General features: G+C 45.0%; 2 protein-coding genes across 5 annotated transcripts in view; one reads left to right on the forward strand and one right to left on the reverse strand.

The window, feature by feature from the left end:
• Positions 1-17,937, forward strand: part of AP4M1 (adaptor related protein complex 4 subunit mu 1) — a 34,298-nt gene that overhangs the window by 4,734 nt on the left and 11,627 nt on the right. Inside the window, exon 1 of one of the 4 annotated variants that reach the window (XM_063449659.1) lies at positions 13,226-13,332. The exons of 1 other annotated variant lie outside the window; for it this stretch is intronic. In XM_063449659.1, the coding sequence (XP_063305729.1) occupies positions 13,320-13,332 (13 nt within the window). In that variant the 5' untranslated portion in view covers positions 13,226-13,319. Of the gene's footprint in view, positions 1-13,225; positions 13,350-17,937 lie in introns of those variants that run through there. 2 more of the 4 variants (XM_063449661.1, XM_063449660.1) reach the window with 2 other exon arrangements.
• On the reverse strand, positions 1,310-14,619 carry MCM7 (minichromosome maintenance complex component 7). The gene is made up of 16 exons (XM_063449658.1): positions 14,501-14,619; positions 6,822-6,901; positions 6,351-6,515; positions 6,109-6,233; positions 5,696-5,876; positions 5,466-5,603; positions 5,204-5,353; positions 4,964-5,078; positions 4,738-4,869; positions 4,574-4,657; positions 4,002-4,213; positions 3,739-3,920; positions 3,488-3,571; positions 3,227-3,395; positions 1,963-2,072; positions 1,310-1,811 (listed from the first exon to the last, which is right to left on the reverse strand). Exons 1-16 carry the CDS (start codon positions 14,526-14,528, stop codon positions 1,604-1,606), a joined length of 2,163 nt encoding a protein of 720 aa, XP_063305728.1. The 5' UTR covers positions 14,529-14,619; the 3' UTR covers positions 1,310-1,603.

Here is a 17,937-nt window from a genome sequence, read left to right on the forward strand (position 1 = left end):
GTAGCCCAGGAATAAGAATTACCCCCATGATGGCATACCATTTGGAAAAGTAGACAACCCAAGGTATTGCAAATGGAGTATGTCCAGTCTTTAGTAGACACTTAGTCACAAACACTGGCCAAAGTTAGTGTTAATATTTGAAAACGCAAAAAACTAATTTGAACGCCAATTTTGGCCAGTGTTTGTGACTAAGTGGCTACTAAAAAAAACTGAACATACCCTATTTGCAATACCCTGGGTTGTCTACTATTGCAAATGGTATGCCATCATGGGGATCATTTTCATTCCTGGGCTACCATACGGTCTCAAAGGCAACCTGGCGAATTTTAATGTGAAAAAACTGAAACGCAAGCCTTATATTTGACTAACTTTTGAAAAGACCATAAAACCTGTACATGAGGGGTACTGTTATACTCAGGAGACTTCGCTGAACACAAATTTTAGTATTTCAAAAAAGTAAAACGTATCACAACAATTATATCATCCGTGTAAGTGCCATTTGTGTGTGTGAAAAATGCAAGAAATGTCACTGACGTCGTAATATATTTTACTGTTTTGAAACACTAATATTTGTGTTCAGCGAAGTCTTCCGAGTAAAACAGTACCCCCCATGTACAGGTTTTATGGTGTCTTGGAAAGTTCCAGGGTTAAATATAGTGCTAGCAAATTAAATTCCCTGAACTGTCGGCCTGGGTTGTCAGGCAGGTCCTGCAAATTGTAATTAATAAAATTACATAAATATATACGTAGAATTTTATATGATATGTATATAGAGAATATATATTTTTTTTAAAATTTTTTACTGTACATACTTTTTACACTGTTTTTACTTTACAGACAGCAGGGGGAGTACCTGTCATTACAGGCATTCCCCCTGCTGGGAATGCCTTGGACGGCTTTGTCGTCCATGTGATTGCGAGGTCCTTACAAGGACCTCGCGATCACACGGCCCAGGGAGGCCGAAGAGGGACTCCCTGGTGAGTCCCCATACCGCGATCACCGGCCTGGGATCGCCAGCAACTGGGTAAGTACATAAGATCGCAGGGCATTCTATGTCGCCCTGCGGCGTTTAGATCCATCAAAATAGGCACGGCATAGAACGCCCTGTGGTCTTAAGGGGTTAATAGTGCACAATTCTAAGCATGCAAAACCCTGCAGTTCAGGCTGACAAGGCAAGCTGTAGCGATATATTGAAAATATTCTAATAATAATAATAATACAAAAAGTGAAACTTTCATTACACAATTCAAGGTATTGCAAGCTTAAAAGGAAATTTTAAAAAAAAGTGAAGACAGTTTCATTCTTTACTAAAAAAGTCTTTATTAAGCACAAAAATAAACCTACTACGTAGACATGAGGCCTCTATACTTTAGATTTGACACCACTGATGTTTACAAGTCCACATCTGATACAAGAGGATTTTCAGCATTACAGCGTGAAATGCGAGTAAAAGACTTGCATAAACCCCACAAAAAATTTTTTGGGGCGAGGTATTTGCAGGATGTGGCTTCAAGGAAAAAAAAATTTAATTACTAGGCAGAGTTTTCTACAGCATTTCAGCTCCAGAAGAATGAGAACCATGAGAAGGCCATTGCAGATAACATTACACAAAGGTGATCTTCGTACGGGCCTGGTTAATCAGCCAAATATTCAGCTCCTCATATTCTTCCAAAGCCGCTTCAAACTGGGCTGGTGTAAAGCCTTTAGACACACAACGCTGCTCTGCTTCTGAAAACTTGATACTTCGTGGCCCTTTTTCTGGGACCATTTCACGTATTGTGGCAAAAATTACATCAGCGGGTCGCTGTGTCCTGAAACAGAAGGTTTAATGCAAGGAAAGTAATGAGTAAACCTACCATACTGAGTGGACAATAAGAACTATAAAGATATAGAAAGAGTCTAACGCCCTTCCCTGTAGACAGACCTTGCTAAAAATGTTAAGCCATGCATATGCCAAGTTACCTGGTGGTCTGCCCTTTGTCTCCTAGTAGGGAGTCTTTGGACATTTCCATGAGCCTCATAGCCTCATTCACATCCTCCTTCTCTACGACATCCTCCATACGCAATCGTGCCTGATAGAGTTAAACAAGGAGCATTTTACACTACTATAATCCTTTAAGGTTAGATTTAATAAACACACTCATGCTTGTAATTCATATTACGAGCCCTTAGAACATGCATAATTAATGTACTACACACTTGGGCTAATTTGGTGTTCCTGCTAAATGAACAAGACACCAACTATCATTGAAAAGGTTTTAATGGATTATTGCTAAACTAGAACCTAGCAATTTAATGCCCTCTGTGTTGATCAGGTTAATGAGGAGCCATCAGCAGTGATGACTGGTTTCCTGCCGGCTGAGCGCTTTCAGCCCATAATAGTCAACCATTGCTTGTTGAAAGCTGTCTGTGGGTGGCCAGGGAAGATGAAATGGCTGTAGTGCTAGAGTGTTTAGACGTCACAGTGAGTGACATGAATATCCATGGATAGGTTGTCCCCTTTACATTAAAGCACCATTCCTGCCTGTAAACATTTCAGAAACATTACACACATAAAAAGTAATTATAGAACCAAAACCAAGCTGCCATATGAACCCCAGAGACTGCATTCTCCTGGAGAGTTTAAAGTGTACCACTAAATAAGGTTCAAACAGGTCTTCTAATCAGGCAGTTTGACACTATAGCCAAACTGTTCTGCAGCTTAGAGAATCCCTAACATTTGCTTTCACAGAACAACTCTAATATACTAGGAATTAGACATGGTTTGCATTACAAGACAAAGATAGAGCTGTGTACTGCAATTTTAAGTTAGTTTAATAAACTCCTTGCTTGGAGGGTATGAGAGGTTTATAAAAAGGTACAATATAGGAGCAGTTCCAACATAACTGATTGCATGTGTATTTTGCAAACACTATCAGACCGAGACAAGTGCAATGCTCCCATAAATACATCAGCAGTTGCTCCTGTCTCTGCCTGTCAACACAAGCCAGTCCTTCGGCATCTGGGAACTGTACCAACCGATTGGGGAAGAGAGATGCAAATGTCACAATGAGCTTGTGAAGTGCTATCCATGCAGTAGGTCTATTACAAAAACTACCTGCACGAACAGCACTTTGAAGCCAAATGGACAGAGTAACTAGAACCAGGATTTATGAAGAACTGAAATGGCAAGAGTCACTTGTGCAAAGCTCCACCATGGTGGTGGGATAAACACCTAGACACTCACCAGAGCAGTGGACAGTCTAAGGACAGCGAGCAAGGTTCGAGCGGAGGTGAATGTAGTATCCTTGTTGGTCCGTGCCTCTTTCCTCATCTCTACATATGCAGCAGTTAGGTAGTCAGCCAGGGTTTCAGGGATTGCAGGCTGTTTACTCTTGCACATTGTGATGTAGCGCCTGCAGGACAGACCCCCAAAAGGCATGTTACCATTAACCGGAAGAGAAGCACATGAACAAATGCAAAGTAAAAGAAAAGAGGCAGAACTTACCTCATTAGTTTCATGTCCAAAGGCTGGAACTGGGAAGGTGGTTGCTTGCTGTGCTGATGGACATAGGTAATGTGTTGTGCAAGCCTATTTTTAAAAAAAAAAAAAAAAAAAAGCGGGTCCAACATAAGCATTAGGATAAGACTATCAGAATAAATTGTAGATTTTGTCAACAACGCAAATTGAAACTCAGAGGCCAAGGTTTTCCCCCCAGACTAGAATGATGTGCAAGTTTAGCTCATTAAGCAGCTCACCTGAGATCATTGTCTCGGTCTGGTTTATCTTGAATAAGCCACAGTAGGTCAAATCGAGAGAGCAAGGCAGCAGGTAACTGGATGTTTTGTTCTATAGTTTTCTTTGGGTTGTATCTTCCATATGCTGGATTAGCGGCAGCAAGGATGGAGCATCGGGCATTTAGAGAGGTCATTATCCCAGCCTAAAATTACACATCAAGTACACTTTAGACCATTTCTTTCATGCATATAAGTGGTAAGAGACAACTGTAAATATAGCTTACTTTGGCAATGGAAATTGTCTGCTGTTCCATAACCTCATGAATAGCTGTTCTGTCACTGTCCATCATTTTGTCAAATTCATCAATGCAGCACACACCCTGGTCTGCCAAAACCAGAGCACCACCTTCCAGGGTCATTTCCCCAGTCACTTGATCCTTCATTACTGCAGCTGTGAGACCAACACCAGAGGACCCACGACCAGTTGTGTACTGACCTAAAGAATTGGTAAAGAGCAACACATACTGGTTACAGCGAAACCATGTACCAGGTTCATTACAGGATGTGACTATACTTTGCTATAGCATAAGCAGTCAGAAAAAAAAAAATCTAGCTCTGTACACAACGTTTCAGTGTACATGTCAAGCAGTTACCCAGCCATCCTTTAGCAAGATATATTCTTGCTCCTCCCTGAATAGTCTCAGTAATGAACGGTAGTCTATTTAAGAGTTAGACTTAAGAGTGCAACAACTGACAGTTTGCAGTGCAATTTCTGAGTAAAATTAATAGAAGTCGAGGGATGCAGTTAAACCAAAAATGCACAGGGCCAAACCCAGCAGGACAGCTCTATACTCACTGCGTGGTGCCAGACGATCAATGTATGACAAAAGTTGGGATTTTGCTACTCCTGGGTCTCCCATCAGGCAAATGTTAATGTTTCCTAAAGACATGAAACAATGTTAATATGATACCTAAATAAATAAAAAGCCTGTATAAAGTAGCTGTTAGAGCTAGACTGACCTCTAATCTTCATGCCACGTGGAGAGTGGTCAACACCACCCACAAGGAGGAGCAGAAGTGCCTTCTTTACATCCTCATGCCCATAGATTTCCGGAGCAATGGAAGCTGCAAGTTTTTCATAGAAATCTTCCTCTGTGGAGAGATTATATTGATGTAGAATTCGTGTTTTGTTTTACCAGGATCATGTTTCCAATACAAGTTTTGGAGACTATAATCCTCTGTTTACCTGTGATCTGCCTAAGCTCTTCCTCACTCAGCTCCTCAGTTCCCAGCTCATCATCCTCAGTCTTATTCATCCTTACCAGGCAATGTGCCTCCATGTAGGTTTCAGAAAGCAACCCCTTCAAATGAAAGCTCATATGAATTCACAGAAGAAATTCTTACCAAATCAAATGTCAACCATTCTAGGTTACCGATTTCCAAGAATACACCAGACTTCCTTAAAGACATTTATTTCTCCACTTACCTGTACCACCTGCCTAAATCCAGTCTTCAGCATTGGTAGGAACACACCAGTAATGCTAACATGGTCACCGGGTTGCGTCAGGCGAGTGTTCTCCCCTTTTACAAACACAGACATGCAGCGAGGAATATTTCCGACTGGAACTTGGTCACTCTGGAAATTAAAAGTATGACAGTGATTTAAAAAATAAAATAAATAAAATTAGGACTGAATTCAAAATAGAGGGGAACCATTTGCTCCAGAAAACACTAAGTCAGAAACTCACATGCTCCTGAATCTTGACCTCTTGGAACTTTATGAACTTGGACCCACGCGTCTGCAGATACAGCCTTCCACCAGACCGGTTTGTTTGGCACTCTTTGCTGGGACACATTATTATTGGCATAAAGGTAGGTGATTGTATCTGTAAAATGAGATAGAAAGACTAAACATTTGAACAAACCACTTTGCCTTAAGTAATACGTTTTACATAAAAACACCCAGGAGGGCACTTACAGGCTGGTAAGTCTCTGCTCCACACTGGTCACATGTGTATGTTGCCACAACCATCATTGGTTTGACCTCTGTTACTCTGGTTACAATACCTCTGACTGTAACAAGCTTGCCAATGGAATCTGCCTTCACATCTCGAACCACACGGGCCTTGGCACTCGATGGTGCCTTAAAGTACAGCTCACTGTAGGGAAAGGAATGGATAAATGTCTGATAATTAGGGTAATATAAAAGATAACCCTTGTTACACTCATCCTAGACCCACTAAGGTGGAGGAAGACCTGACTTTAATCAATGAGAGTTACACATTAATTGGACAATTGTCCATCACTAAAAAATGGCTGAAAGAATTGGCTTAAAAATTACATTTAGTCAATTCCATACAGATTAATATTGTGCTTGTGATGAGTACTCACAATCTGCGCATTAGTTCTGGTGGATACTGGTTCTGAGCATCCCGGATCTCATTTGGGTCTCTACCTCGCTGTTCAACCATCAGCCGATGCTCAATATACACATCCAAGGCATCTTTGTTAATCACCTGAAACGCCACAAATTCATGTACATATTATATTTAACTGTGAAACTATGCAATAATAGCTTAAAGGACGCAGACATAGCCAGTCACATCCCAATTACCCTCTAGAAAATAACTTACCTCTTTTTCTTTATATTGAGGTAATAGCTCATGGACAGCATCAGCAAAGAGATTGGTGTATCTCCTCGTGTTCTCACAGATAGAATCCACCAATTCAGGGTCTTCTTCAGCCAGGTCATCCAGATCAATATATAGAGAAACCTGTTCTCTGTGAGCAATATTTGTCTGAAACAGAAGATGCATGTTTAGCTTCTGAATGGTAGATAATTTCTTCCATCCTAAATATTTGGAAACGTGGAAGGCTAATTTAACAATCTCTAAATTCCCAAGTTCAACTACAACTGAAGAACAGATATATAAAATTACATTTAAACATTTACTAAATTACATTCAAGTACTGTGTATTGCACTTAAGAAATTTTGCCATTTCAACTAAAGCAGAGAAACATTAGGAGCGTCCTTGGCATGCACAGCAATCACCATTAACAGACACAAACAGAGGATGTAAATTCTAGAATTTCTGTCACTCACCAGCTGAGTTCCATACTTGAAGTGTTTCTTCCCAAACTCATCATCCTTATAAAATTCTTGCAGGAATGTCTTGCATTTTTCTACAATACAAATAAAGAAACATTTATGCCTAATCAGAAAAAAATAAAGTGTAGTATGGAATGTTGTGCACAATTAATTACATTACTACTGTATTATTGCCTTGGCACTTCAATGCAAACATTGCTCTTTAATTCTACAAAAAAAAAATCTGCCATAAAAGTTTACAACCAATTGCATATGGTATATGCTCAAACAAAAGAACAAGCTTTCTTTAGCAGCACATTAACAATTCTGTTAAAACTACTAAGAGGCCGACATCCAAAACATGTATCAAGTATCTTTGTCACCCTTCTCCAGTGTTTTGTGATGATTGGGACAAGGAGAATGTAAAACCTTCTGCGCTATTCATTATAGTGAGTAATTAACAAAAGAGAGGTTAGGGGAAAAAATAGCTGAATTGGGAAAGGAAGTATGTGCCTAAAATTTGTAGTCCTCAGTCACTCACTAACCACTTATCAAGATTGCACGCCGAGATACTTTTTGTAAGACAGGTAATGTACAACTCATGTCAGCATTATTTTTTGTTTCACATTTAAAGTGTTTCCTCACATATTTTAAGCACACAACTTTATACCCAAATTAGCTTGTTGCTGAACCTTTGTATTTTGTCAAATCTCACTCATTGTTTAATGAACAGCACCAGATTACGCTATGCAGAAGGTCTTGTCCCCCTGTAAACCTCCCCCTTCTCTTAGTGTTTTGTGATGACTGGAACGACTAGTTTAGTCATGGTTTGACTTCTAATCTGCGGTCTGCTCCCCCAAATCCTCAGTCTTCAGAACCAAAAGCTCTTGCTTAGGGCGAGGGGGTGCAATAGCACTTCTGGCACCATAACTCCTACAGTGCACTGTAGTGTGTATGGTGCTTAAAGTCTTCCTTTAAGATCAGCCCCCATAAGCCAGAAGGAGACTTTCCTGATTGGCATGTCATTGACTGGTGTGTAATCGCTGCCTAGAGCCACAGGATGTCTCATAAATCATTGATTACCCAGAGAATGTGAAGGTTTAAAAAAACATGGACCCTGTTTTACATTTCAAAATGAAACTATTGAAAAATAGAAGTTGTGAGCAATAATTTAAACGATTTTAGTTCTATACTCATGGCACATCTGATTTGTGAGCACCTCTCCCTGTTATGTTTTTCGGAGCAGCAGCAGCAAGCATTTCAAGTGGATGGGGAAAAAAAAAAAAAAGTATTTTACAAATAATATTTTCAACTTCTTTAATAGGTTATGCTCTTTGTGGTGACTAGCAGTGTTAGAAGCCACATACTAGCTATGTTTTTCACCTTGGTGAAGCACTTTAAGTGTTGTGAGTTGAAGAGACCCCTAGCAGGGTTATCGATTTACTAATAAAGTCACATCACACCCCGTGTTAGAGGCTGGGTATAAGTGGGATATAAACACACTGTGCGAGAGCCCGGCCTGTGTTAGAGGCTGGGTATAAGGTGGATATAAAAACACGCTGTGTGAGAGCCTGGCTCTGTGTTAGAGGCTGGGTATAAGGGGGGATATAAACACACTGTGTGAGAGCCTGGCTCTGTGTTAGAGGCTGGGTATAAGGGGGATATAAACGCGCTGTGTGAGAGCCTGGCTCTGTGTTAGAGGCTGGGTATAAGGGGGGATATAAACACACTGTGTGAGAGCCTGGCTCTGTGTTAGAGGCTGGGTATAAGGGGGATATAAACACGCTGTGTGAGAGCCTGGCCTGTGTTAGAGGCTGGGTATAAGGGGGATATAAACACACTGTGTGAGAGCTCAGCCTGTGTTAGAGGCTGGGTATAAGGGGGATATAAACACGCTGTGTGAGAGCCTGGCTCTGTGTTAGAGGCTGGGTATAAGGGGGATATAAACACACTGTGTGAGAGCCTGGCTCTGTGTTAGAGGCTGGGTATAAGTGGGATATAAACACACTGTGTGAGAGCCTGGCTCTGTGTTAGAGGCTGGGTATAAGTGGGATATAAACACGCTGTGTGAGAGCCCGGCCTGTGTTAGAGGCTGGGTATAAGGTGGATATAAAAACACGCTGTGTGAGAGCCTGGCTCTGTGTTAGAGGCTGGGTATAAGGGGGGATATAAACACACTGTGTGAGAGCCTGGCTCTGTGTTAGAGGCTGGGTATAAGGGGGGATATAAACACACTGTGTGAGAGCCTGGCTCTGTGTTAGAGGCTGGGTATAAGGGGGGATATAAACACTGTGTGAGAGCCCGGCCTGTGTTAGAGGCTGGGTATAAGGTGGATATAAAAACACGCTGTGTGAGAGCCTGGCTCTGTGTTAGAGGCTGGGTATAAGTGGGATATAAACACTGTGTGAGAACCTGGCTCTGTGTTAGAGGCTGGGTATAAGGTGGATATAAAAACACGCTGTGTGAGAGCCTGGCTCTGTGTTAGAGGCTGGGTATAAGGTGGATATAAAAACACACTGTGTGAGAGCCTGGCTCTGTGTTAGAGGCTGGGTATAAGTGGGATATAAACACTGTGTGAGAACCTGGCTCTGTGTTAGAGGCTGGGTATAAGGTGGATATAAAAACACGCTGTGTGAGAGCCTGGCTCTGTGTTAGAGGCTGGGTATAAGGTGGATATAAACACGCTGTGTGAGAGCCTGGCTCTGTGTTAGAGGCTGGGTATAAAGGGGATATAAACACGCTGTGTGAGAGCCTGGCTCTGTGTTAGAGGATGGGTATAAGGGGGGATATAAACACTGTGTGAGAGCCTGGCTCTGTGTTAGAGGCTGGGTATAAGTGGGATATAAACACTGTGTGAGAGCCTGGCTCTGTGTTAGCGTGTTTATATCCACCTTATACCTAGCCTCTAACACAGAGCCAGGCTCTCACACAGTGTTTATATCCCACTTATACCCAGCCTCTAACACAGAGCCAGGCTCTCACACAGTGTTTATATCCCCCCTTATACCCAGCCTCTAACACAGAGCCAGGCTCTCACACAGCGTGTTTATATCCCCTTTATACCCAGCCTCTAACACAGAGCCAGGCTCTCACACAGCGTGTTTATATCCACCTTATACCCAGCCTCTAACACAGAGCCAGGCTCTCACACAGCGTGTTTTTATATCCACCTTATACCCAGCCTCTAACACAGAGCCAGGCTCTCACACTGTGTTTATATCCCCCCTTATACCCAGCCTCTAACACAGAGCCAGGCTCTCACACAGCGTGTTTATATCCACCTTATACCCAGCCTCTGTGTGAGAGCCTGGCTCTGTGTTAGAGGCTGGGTATAAAGGGGATATAAACACACTGTGTGAGAGCTCAGCCTGTGTTAGAGGCTGGGTATAAGGGGGGATACAAACACTGTGTGAGAGCCTGGCTCTGTGTTAGAGGCTGGGTATAAGTGGGATATAAACACTGTGTGAGAGCCTGGCTCTGTGTTAGAGGCTGGGTATAAGGTGGATATAAACACGCTGTGTGAGAGCCTGGCTCTGTGTTAGAGGCTGGGTATAAGGGGGGTATAAACACACTGTGTGAGAGCTCAGCCTGTGTTAGAGGCTGGGTATAAGGGGGGATATAAACACACTGTGAGAGCCTGGCTCTGTGTTAGAGGATGGGTATAAGGGGGATATAAACACACTGTGTGAGAGCCTGGCTCTGTGTTAGAGGCTGGGTATAAGGGGGATATAAACACACTGTGTGAGAGCCTGGCTCTGTGTTAGAGGCTGGGTATAAGGGGGATATAAACACACTGTGTGAGAGCCTGGCTCTGTGTTAGAGGCTGGGTATAAGGGGGATATAAACACACTGTGTGAGAGCCTGGCTCTGTGTTAGAGGCTGGGTATAAGGGGGGTATAAACACACTGTGTGAGAGCTCAGTCTGTGTTAGAGGCTGAGTATAAGGGGGATATAAACACGCTGTGTGAGAGCCTGGTTCTGTGTTAGAGGCTGGGTATAAGGGGGATATAAACACGCTGTGTGAGAGCCTGGCCTGTGTTAGAGGCTGGGTATAAGGTGGATATAAAAACACGCTGTGTGAGAGCCTGGCTCTGTGTTAGAGGCTGGGTATAAGGGGGGATATAAACACAGTGTGAGAGCCTGGCTCTGTGTTAGAGGCTGGGTATAAGTGGGATATAAACACTGTGTGAGAACCTGGCTCTGTGTTAGAGGCTGGGTATAAGGTGGATATAAAAACACGCTGTGTGAGAGCCTGGCTCTGTGTTAGAGGCTGGGTATAAGGTGGATATAAACACGCTGTGTGAGAGCCTGGCTCTGTGTTAGAGGCTGGGTATAAAGGGGATATAAACACGCTGTGTGAGAGCCTGGCTCTGTGTTAGAGGCTGGGTATAAGGGGGGATATAAACACTGTGTGAGAGCCTGGCTCTGTGTTAGAGGCTGGGTATAAGTGGGATATAAACACTGTGTGAGAGCCTGGCTCTGTGTTAGAGGCTGGGTATAAGGTGGATATAAACACGCTGTGTGAGAGCCTGGCTCTGTGTTAGAGGCTGGGTATAAAGGGGATATAAACACACTGTGTGAGAGCTCAGCCTGTGTTAGAGGCTGGGTATAAGGGGGGATACAAACACTGTGTGAGAGCCTGGCTCTGTGTTAGAGGCTGGGTATAAGTGGGATATAAACACTGTGTGAGAGCCTGGCTCTGTGTTAGAGGCTGGGTATAAGGTGGAAAACAAAAACGCTGTGTGAGAGCCTGGCTCTGTGTTAGAGGCTGGGTATAAGGGGGGTATAAACACACTGTGTGAGAGCTCAGCCTGTGTTAGAGGCTGGGTATAAGGGGGGATATAAACACACTGAGAGCCTGGCTCTGTGTTAGAGGCTGGGTATAAGGGGGATATAAACACACTGTGTGAGAGCCTGGCTCTGTGTTAGAGGCTGGGTATAAGGGGGGTATAAACACACTGTGTGAGAGCTCAGTCTGTGTTAGAGGCTGAGTATAAGGGGGATATAAACACGCTGTGTGAGAGCCTGGTTCTGTGTTAGAGGCTGGGTATAAGGGGGATATAAACACGCTGTGTGAGAGCCTGGCCTGTGTTAGAGGCTGGGTATAAGGGGGATATAAAAACACGCTGTGTGAGAGCCTGGCTCTGTGTTAGAGGCTGGGTATAAGTGGAATATAAACACGCTGTGTGAGAGCTCGGCCTATGTTAGAGGCTGGGTATAAGGTGGATATAAAAACACGCTGTGTGAGAGCCTGGCTCTGTGTTAGAGGCTGGGTATAAGTGGAATATAAACACGCTGTGTGAGAGCTCGGCCTGTGTTAGAGGCTGGGTATAAGGGGGATATAAACACGCTGTGTGAGAGCCTGGGTATAAGGTGGATATAAACGCACTGTGTGAAAGCCCAGCCTGTGTTAGAGGCTGGGTATAAGGGGGATATAAATACACTGTGTGAGAGCCTGGCTCTGTGTTAGAGGCTGGGTATAAGGGGGATATAAACACACTGTGTGAGAGCCTGGCTCTGTGTTAGAGGCTGGGTATAAGGGGTATATAAACACACTGTGTGAGAGCCTGGCTCTGTGTTAGAGGCTGGGTATAAGGGGGATATAAACACACTGTGTGAGAGCCTGGCTCTGTGTTAGAGGCTGGGTATAAGGGGGATATAAACACACTGTGTAAGAGCCTGGCTCTGTGTTAGAGGCTGGGTATAACGGGGATATAAACACACTGTGTGAGAGCCTGGCTATAAGTGGAATATAAACACGCTGTGTGAGAGCTCGGCCTGTGTTAGAGGCTGGGTATAAGGGGGATATAAACACGCTGTGTGAGAGCCTGGGTATAAGGTGGATATAAACGCACTGTGTGAAAGCCCAGCCTGTGTTAGAGGCTGGGTATAAGGGGGGATATAAACACACTGTGTGAGAGCCTGGCTCTGTGTTAGAGGCTGGGTATAAGTGGGATATAAACACACTGTGTGAGAGCCTGGCTCTGTGTTAGAGGCTGGGTATAAGTGGGATATAAACACACTGTGTGAGAGCCTGGCTCTGTGTTAGAGGCTGGGTATAAGGGGGATATAAACGCGCTGTGTGAGAGCCTGGCTCTGTGTTAGAGGCTGGGTATAAGGGGGATATAAACGCGCTGTGTGAGAGCCTGGCTCTGTGTTAGAGGCTGGGTATAAGGGGGATATAAACGCGCTGTGTGAGAGCCTGGCTCTGTGTTAGAGGCTGGGTATAAGGGGGATATAAACGCGCTGTGTGAGAGCCTGGCTCTGTGTTAGAGGCTGGGTATAAGGGGGATATAAACGCGCTGTGTGAGAGCCTGGCTCTGTGTTAGAGGCTGGGTATAAGGGGGATATAAACACACTGTGAGAGCCTGGCTCTGTACTGGGATCACGTGACTCCCTGACAGCCGGAAGTGGATGAGAGGAACCGGAAGTGCCTTTAACAGCCGGCCCGGGAGAACAGGAGCCGCCGGTGTTACCGGTAGCCAGATCCCTTACTGACGGGGGACTCCCGGCATGCCCCGCGCAGGTACCCCACATACCTGGGTGGGTTGAGGGTGCTCCCGGCATGCTTTGCAGTGCTCCCCAGCTATGACCCACATTGTGTAAACACAGAGCGCGGCCCGGGGCTCGCAGAGCGTCATGGGGATTGTAGTTCACAGCTCGGTAGGCCGAGTTATAGACACACAGCTCCCATGATGCTCTGCCCGGAGACCACCGGCCGCATTGCTCGCGGCACAGCCTTACCGGCCCGGTATTAACCCTCACACCCCATTAACCACTATGACCGGAGCCTGACATCTCCCCGGGGATGGCTGAGGGTTGTGAGAGTATATTCCATGCCAGTCCCTGTTCCCCTGGAATGGCTGAGGGTTGTGATGGTGTATTCCGTGCCAGTCGCCCCTCCCCCTGTTCCCCTGGAATGGCTGAGGGTTGTGAGGGTGTATTCCGTGCCAGTCCCTCTCCCCCTGGAATGGCTGAGGGTTGTGAGGGTGTATTCCGTGCCAGCCCCTCTCCCCCTGGAATGGCTGAGGGTTGTGAGGGTGTATTCCGTGCCAGCCCCTCTCCCCCTGGAATGGCTGAGGGTTGTGAGGGTGTATTCCGTGCCAGCCCCCTCTCCCCCTGGAATGGCTGAGGGTTGTGAGGGTGTATTCCGTGCCAGCCCCCTCTCCCCCTGGAATGGCTGAGCATTGTGATGGTGTATTCCGTGCCAGTCCCTCTCCCCCTGGAATGGCTGAGGGTTGTGAGGGTGTATTCCGTGCCAGCCCCTCTCCCCCTGGAATGGCTGAGGGTTGTGAGGGTGTATTCCGTGCCAGCCCCCTCTCCCCCTGGAATGGCTGAGGGTTGTGAGGGTGTATTCCGTGCCAGCCCCTCTCCCCCTGGAATGGCTGAGGGTTGTGAGGGTGTATTCCGTGCCAGCCCCCTCTCCCCCTGGAATGGCTGAGGGTTGTGAGGGTGTATTCCGTGCCAGCCCCCTCTCCCCCTGGAATGGCTGAGGGTTGTGAGGGTGTATTCCGTGCCAGCCCCTCTCCCCCTGGAATGGCTGAGGGTTGTGAGGGTGTATTCCGTGCCAGCCCCCTCTCCCCCTGGAATGGCTGAGCATTGTGATGGTGTATTCCGTGCCAGTCCCTGTTCCCCGGGGATGGCTGAGGGTTGTGAGGGTGTATTCCGTGCCTGTTCCCCGGCCCGGGGCTCACCTTTCTCGGCCAGGTAGTCTCGGGGCATGGTGTCGATGCTGGGCTGTGTCCGCTCGCTGCTCTCACACTCGCTAATGGCTGCTTTCGCGGGCTTTTTTTTCGCGGGCTATTCCTCGCCTCGCAATCTGACTGGACCCCGGTTGCCACGCGCAAGGTTCCTCCCTTAGCAACGGAGAGGCGGGGCTTGGGCATGTTTTGTACGGCCAGCCAATCAGAGCAGCGGATCCTTCAACGAGTGCGGCGTGTTAATACAGCCAATAGGAACGTAGCACAGGGTGTATGTATTCCCCAGCTGTCTCCACATTGCTCCCTGCTGGATACAGGCGGTACTGCAGCGCCTTACCCTATAGATCCCGTGATTTCATTAACCCCTTAATGACCAGGGCTGTTTTTCCATTTTCTTACCGTTTTGGACCAGGGCTGTTTTTACATTTCTGCAGTGTTTGTGTTTAGCTGTAATTTGATCACGTGACCGGAGGCTTCCTATTTTCCCTTTGATCTGTCTGTCACTGTTACAGCTCCTATGATTATACTCCTGGAGGTTTAGTATTGCCGGGTGAGCCCAGTTATTACAGATAGATATATGGGAATCGGTGCAGAAATTGGCTTCTGTTCGCCTTGCCTACTACAGGGACCTGTCACGGTTAGTATTAACCTAGGGGTGGTTCAGTCGGTCAGTTTTATATCTAGTAACCCGGCTCGCGGTGACAGTAATCGCTTCTGTGGAGAAGGCCTCAGCCAAGGCGTTCCAGCGACTCAAGACGCAACCAGATCCCACTAAACACTCCCAACTGAGACATCTCGGAGGAGTCCGACTCCTCTTCCAAGGAACAAGGCCGCCCTGCTAAGCGCCACTGGATAGGCAAAGGGTAAAGCTCCCCTAAAGAAGGGAAAACATACACGGCCTGTAAACCCTCCAACTTATGACCCTTCCTCGGACAAGGAGCAGGAGGTCCCACCATCACTATCGTTTCTCGATGAGTGGCAAGCAGAAGGTCCCCATTCTGATAACGGGACTTGGGGTCCCAACTCCTTTGTGAAGGAGACCTATCTGGGTGAGCCCCAGCATGTGGGTGATGTGGAGGAAGAGCTGGTTGCGGCACAGCTGGATGGCGAGCTCTCATCTTGCCTCCTGTCATCATTAAAATTAAGATTATTAGTACACTAAAGCTAGCATAATCTTGAATTTTCCTCTTACTTAATTACTGTACCCACACATATTATATACCGTTTTTCTTGCTATTAAATGGTCTTTCTAAAGATACCATTATTGTCATCATATTATATAATTTACTATAAAAATTTTTATAAAATATGATGAAATTTCTTTTAAAAGAAACACACTTTTTCTAACTTTGACCCCCAAAATCTGTTACACATCTACAACCGCCAAAAAAAAACCCTGCTAAAATGTTTCTAAATTTTGACCTAAGTTTAGAAATACCCAATGTAAACATGTTATTAGCTTTTTTTGGGAAAGTTATAGGGCTGTAAGTACAAGTAGCACTTTGCTAGTTCCAAACCCTTTTTTTTTTTCAAAATCAAGTTACATTGTAACACTGATATCTCTCAGGAATCCCTGAATAACCCTGTATATAAACATGTACCGTATATACTCGAGTATAAGCCGAGTTTTTTAGCACATTTTTTGTGCTAAAAAACCCCAACTCGGCTTATACTCGAGTCAGAGTCTGTATTATGGCAATTTGCATTGCCATATTACAGACCGGGGGAGAGGGGGGCTGGCAGAGCTGTACTTACCTTTCCTGCAGCTCCTGTCAGCTCTCTCCTCCTCCGCGCCGTCAGTTCAGCACCTCGGTCAGCTCCCAGTGTAAATCTCGCGAGAGCCGCGGCTCTCGCGAGACTTACACTGGGAGCTGACCGAGGGAGCTGCACGGACGGCGCGGAGGAGGAGAGAGCTGACAGGAGCTGCAGGACAGGTAAGTAACGCTCTCTGCAGCCCCCTCTCCCCCCCACTGAACTGCCAATGCTGGACCACCAGGGAAGGAGCCCCCCTCCCTGCCATGTATCAAGCAGGGAGGGGGGACGAAAAAAAAATAATTAGGGATAATAAAAAAATTATAATAATTAAATAATAAATAATACAATAATAATAATTAAATTAAATAAATAAAAATAAATAATAATAATAAAAAAAATTAAAATAATAAAAAAAAATTAAATAAAAAATTGCCCACCCCCCACCAAGGCTCTGCAACACACACACACACACACACACACACACAGCATTCATACACACACACACTGCATTCATACACACACACACACACTGCACACACACACACACACACACTGCACACACACACAGCACTCATACACTGCACTGCACTCATACACTGTACTCATACACACACACTGCACTCATACACTGTACTCATACACACACACTGCACTCATCCTGCATTCATATACACACACTGCACTCATACACACTGCACTCATACACACACGCTGCACTCATACACACACGCTGCACTCATACACACACGCTGCACTCATACACACACGCTGCACTCATACACACTGCACTCATACACACACGCTGCACTCATACACACTGCACTCATACACACGCTGCACTCATACACACGCTGCACTCATACACTCACGCTGCATTCATACACTCACGCTGCATTCATACACTCACGCTGCATTCATACACTCACACTGCATTCATACACTCACACTGCATTCATACACTCACACTGCATTCATACACTCACACTGCATTCATTATACACACACTGTAAATAAATATTCAATTAATATATTTTTTTTAGGATCTAATTTTATTTAGAAATTTACCAGTAGCTGCTGCATTTCTCACCCTAGTCTTATACTCGAGTCAATAAGTTTTCCCAGTTTTTTGGGGTAAAATTAGGGGCCTCGGCTTATATTCGGGTCGGCTTATACTCGAGTATATACGGTATATATTTTTAAAAAGAAGACAGCCTAAGGTATTAAACTCAGGGTATTTTAACTCTTTTCATGCAACCATTTTACCACCATTCTATGCCAAATTAAAAAAATATATAATAATTGGTAATTTTTTTGACACACATAGAAATTTAAGAATACATGTAAGGGTTACTGCCAAAGAACACACCGATATGTATCAGCAGCATCTCCTGAGTACACTGATACCACCTATGTATAGGTGTGTCGGGTTCTCTGGGGGCTAAAAGACCTTATTTGGAGGTTGAGCATTCCACTTTTCCAACTTGGAATTTTCTTAGCTGGTCATCATGCATCATGTTCCATTTGGGACGTTTTTAAAGCTGGTCAATGTAATTTACCCCATCAAACCATATCATTTTAAAAATAAGACACCATAGGGTATTTAGAATGGTGATATTTTAACACTTTCCATGCACTAATTCTACCACTAGTCTTTGTCAAACTTTTAGGTAGTCATT

Source organism: Pelobates fuscus, chromosome 3 (assembly GCF_036172605.1).
Source record: "Pelobates fuscus isolate aPelFus1 chromosome 3, aPelFus1.pri, whole genome shotgun sequence".
NCBI lineage: Eukaryota > Metazoa > Chordata > Amphibia > Anura > Pelobatidae > Pelobates > Pelobates fuscus.

Excerpts from the sequence above, each read along its gene's own strand:
- MCM7 (XM_063449658.1), bottom strand. The coding sequence starts at position 14,528 with ATGCCCCGAGACTACCTGGCCGAGAAAG. Across the intron at positions 4,870-4,963 it reads AGAGCTTAGGCAGATCACAG|AGGAAGATTTCTATGAAAAA; the intron begins GTAAACAGAGGA and ends ATCTCTCCACAG. Across the intron at positions 2,073-3,226 it reads TTAGACTGTCCACTGCTCTG|GCACGATTGCGTATGGAGGA; the intron begins GTGAGTGTCTAG and ends TAACTCTATCAG.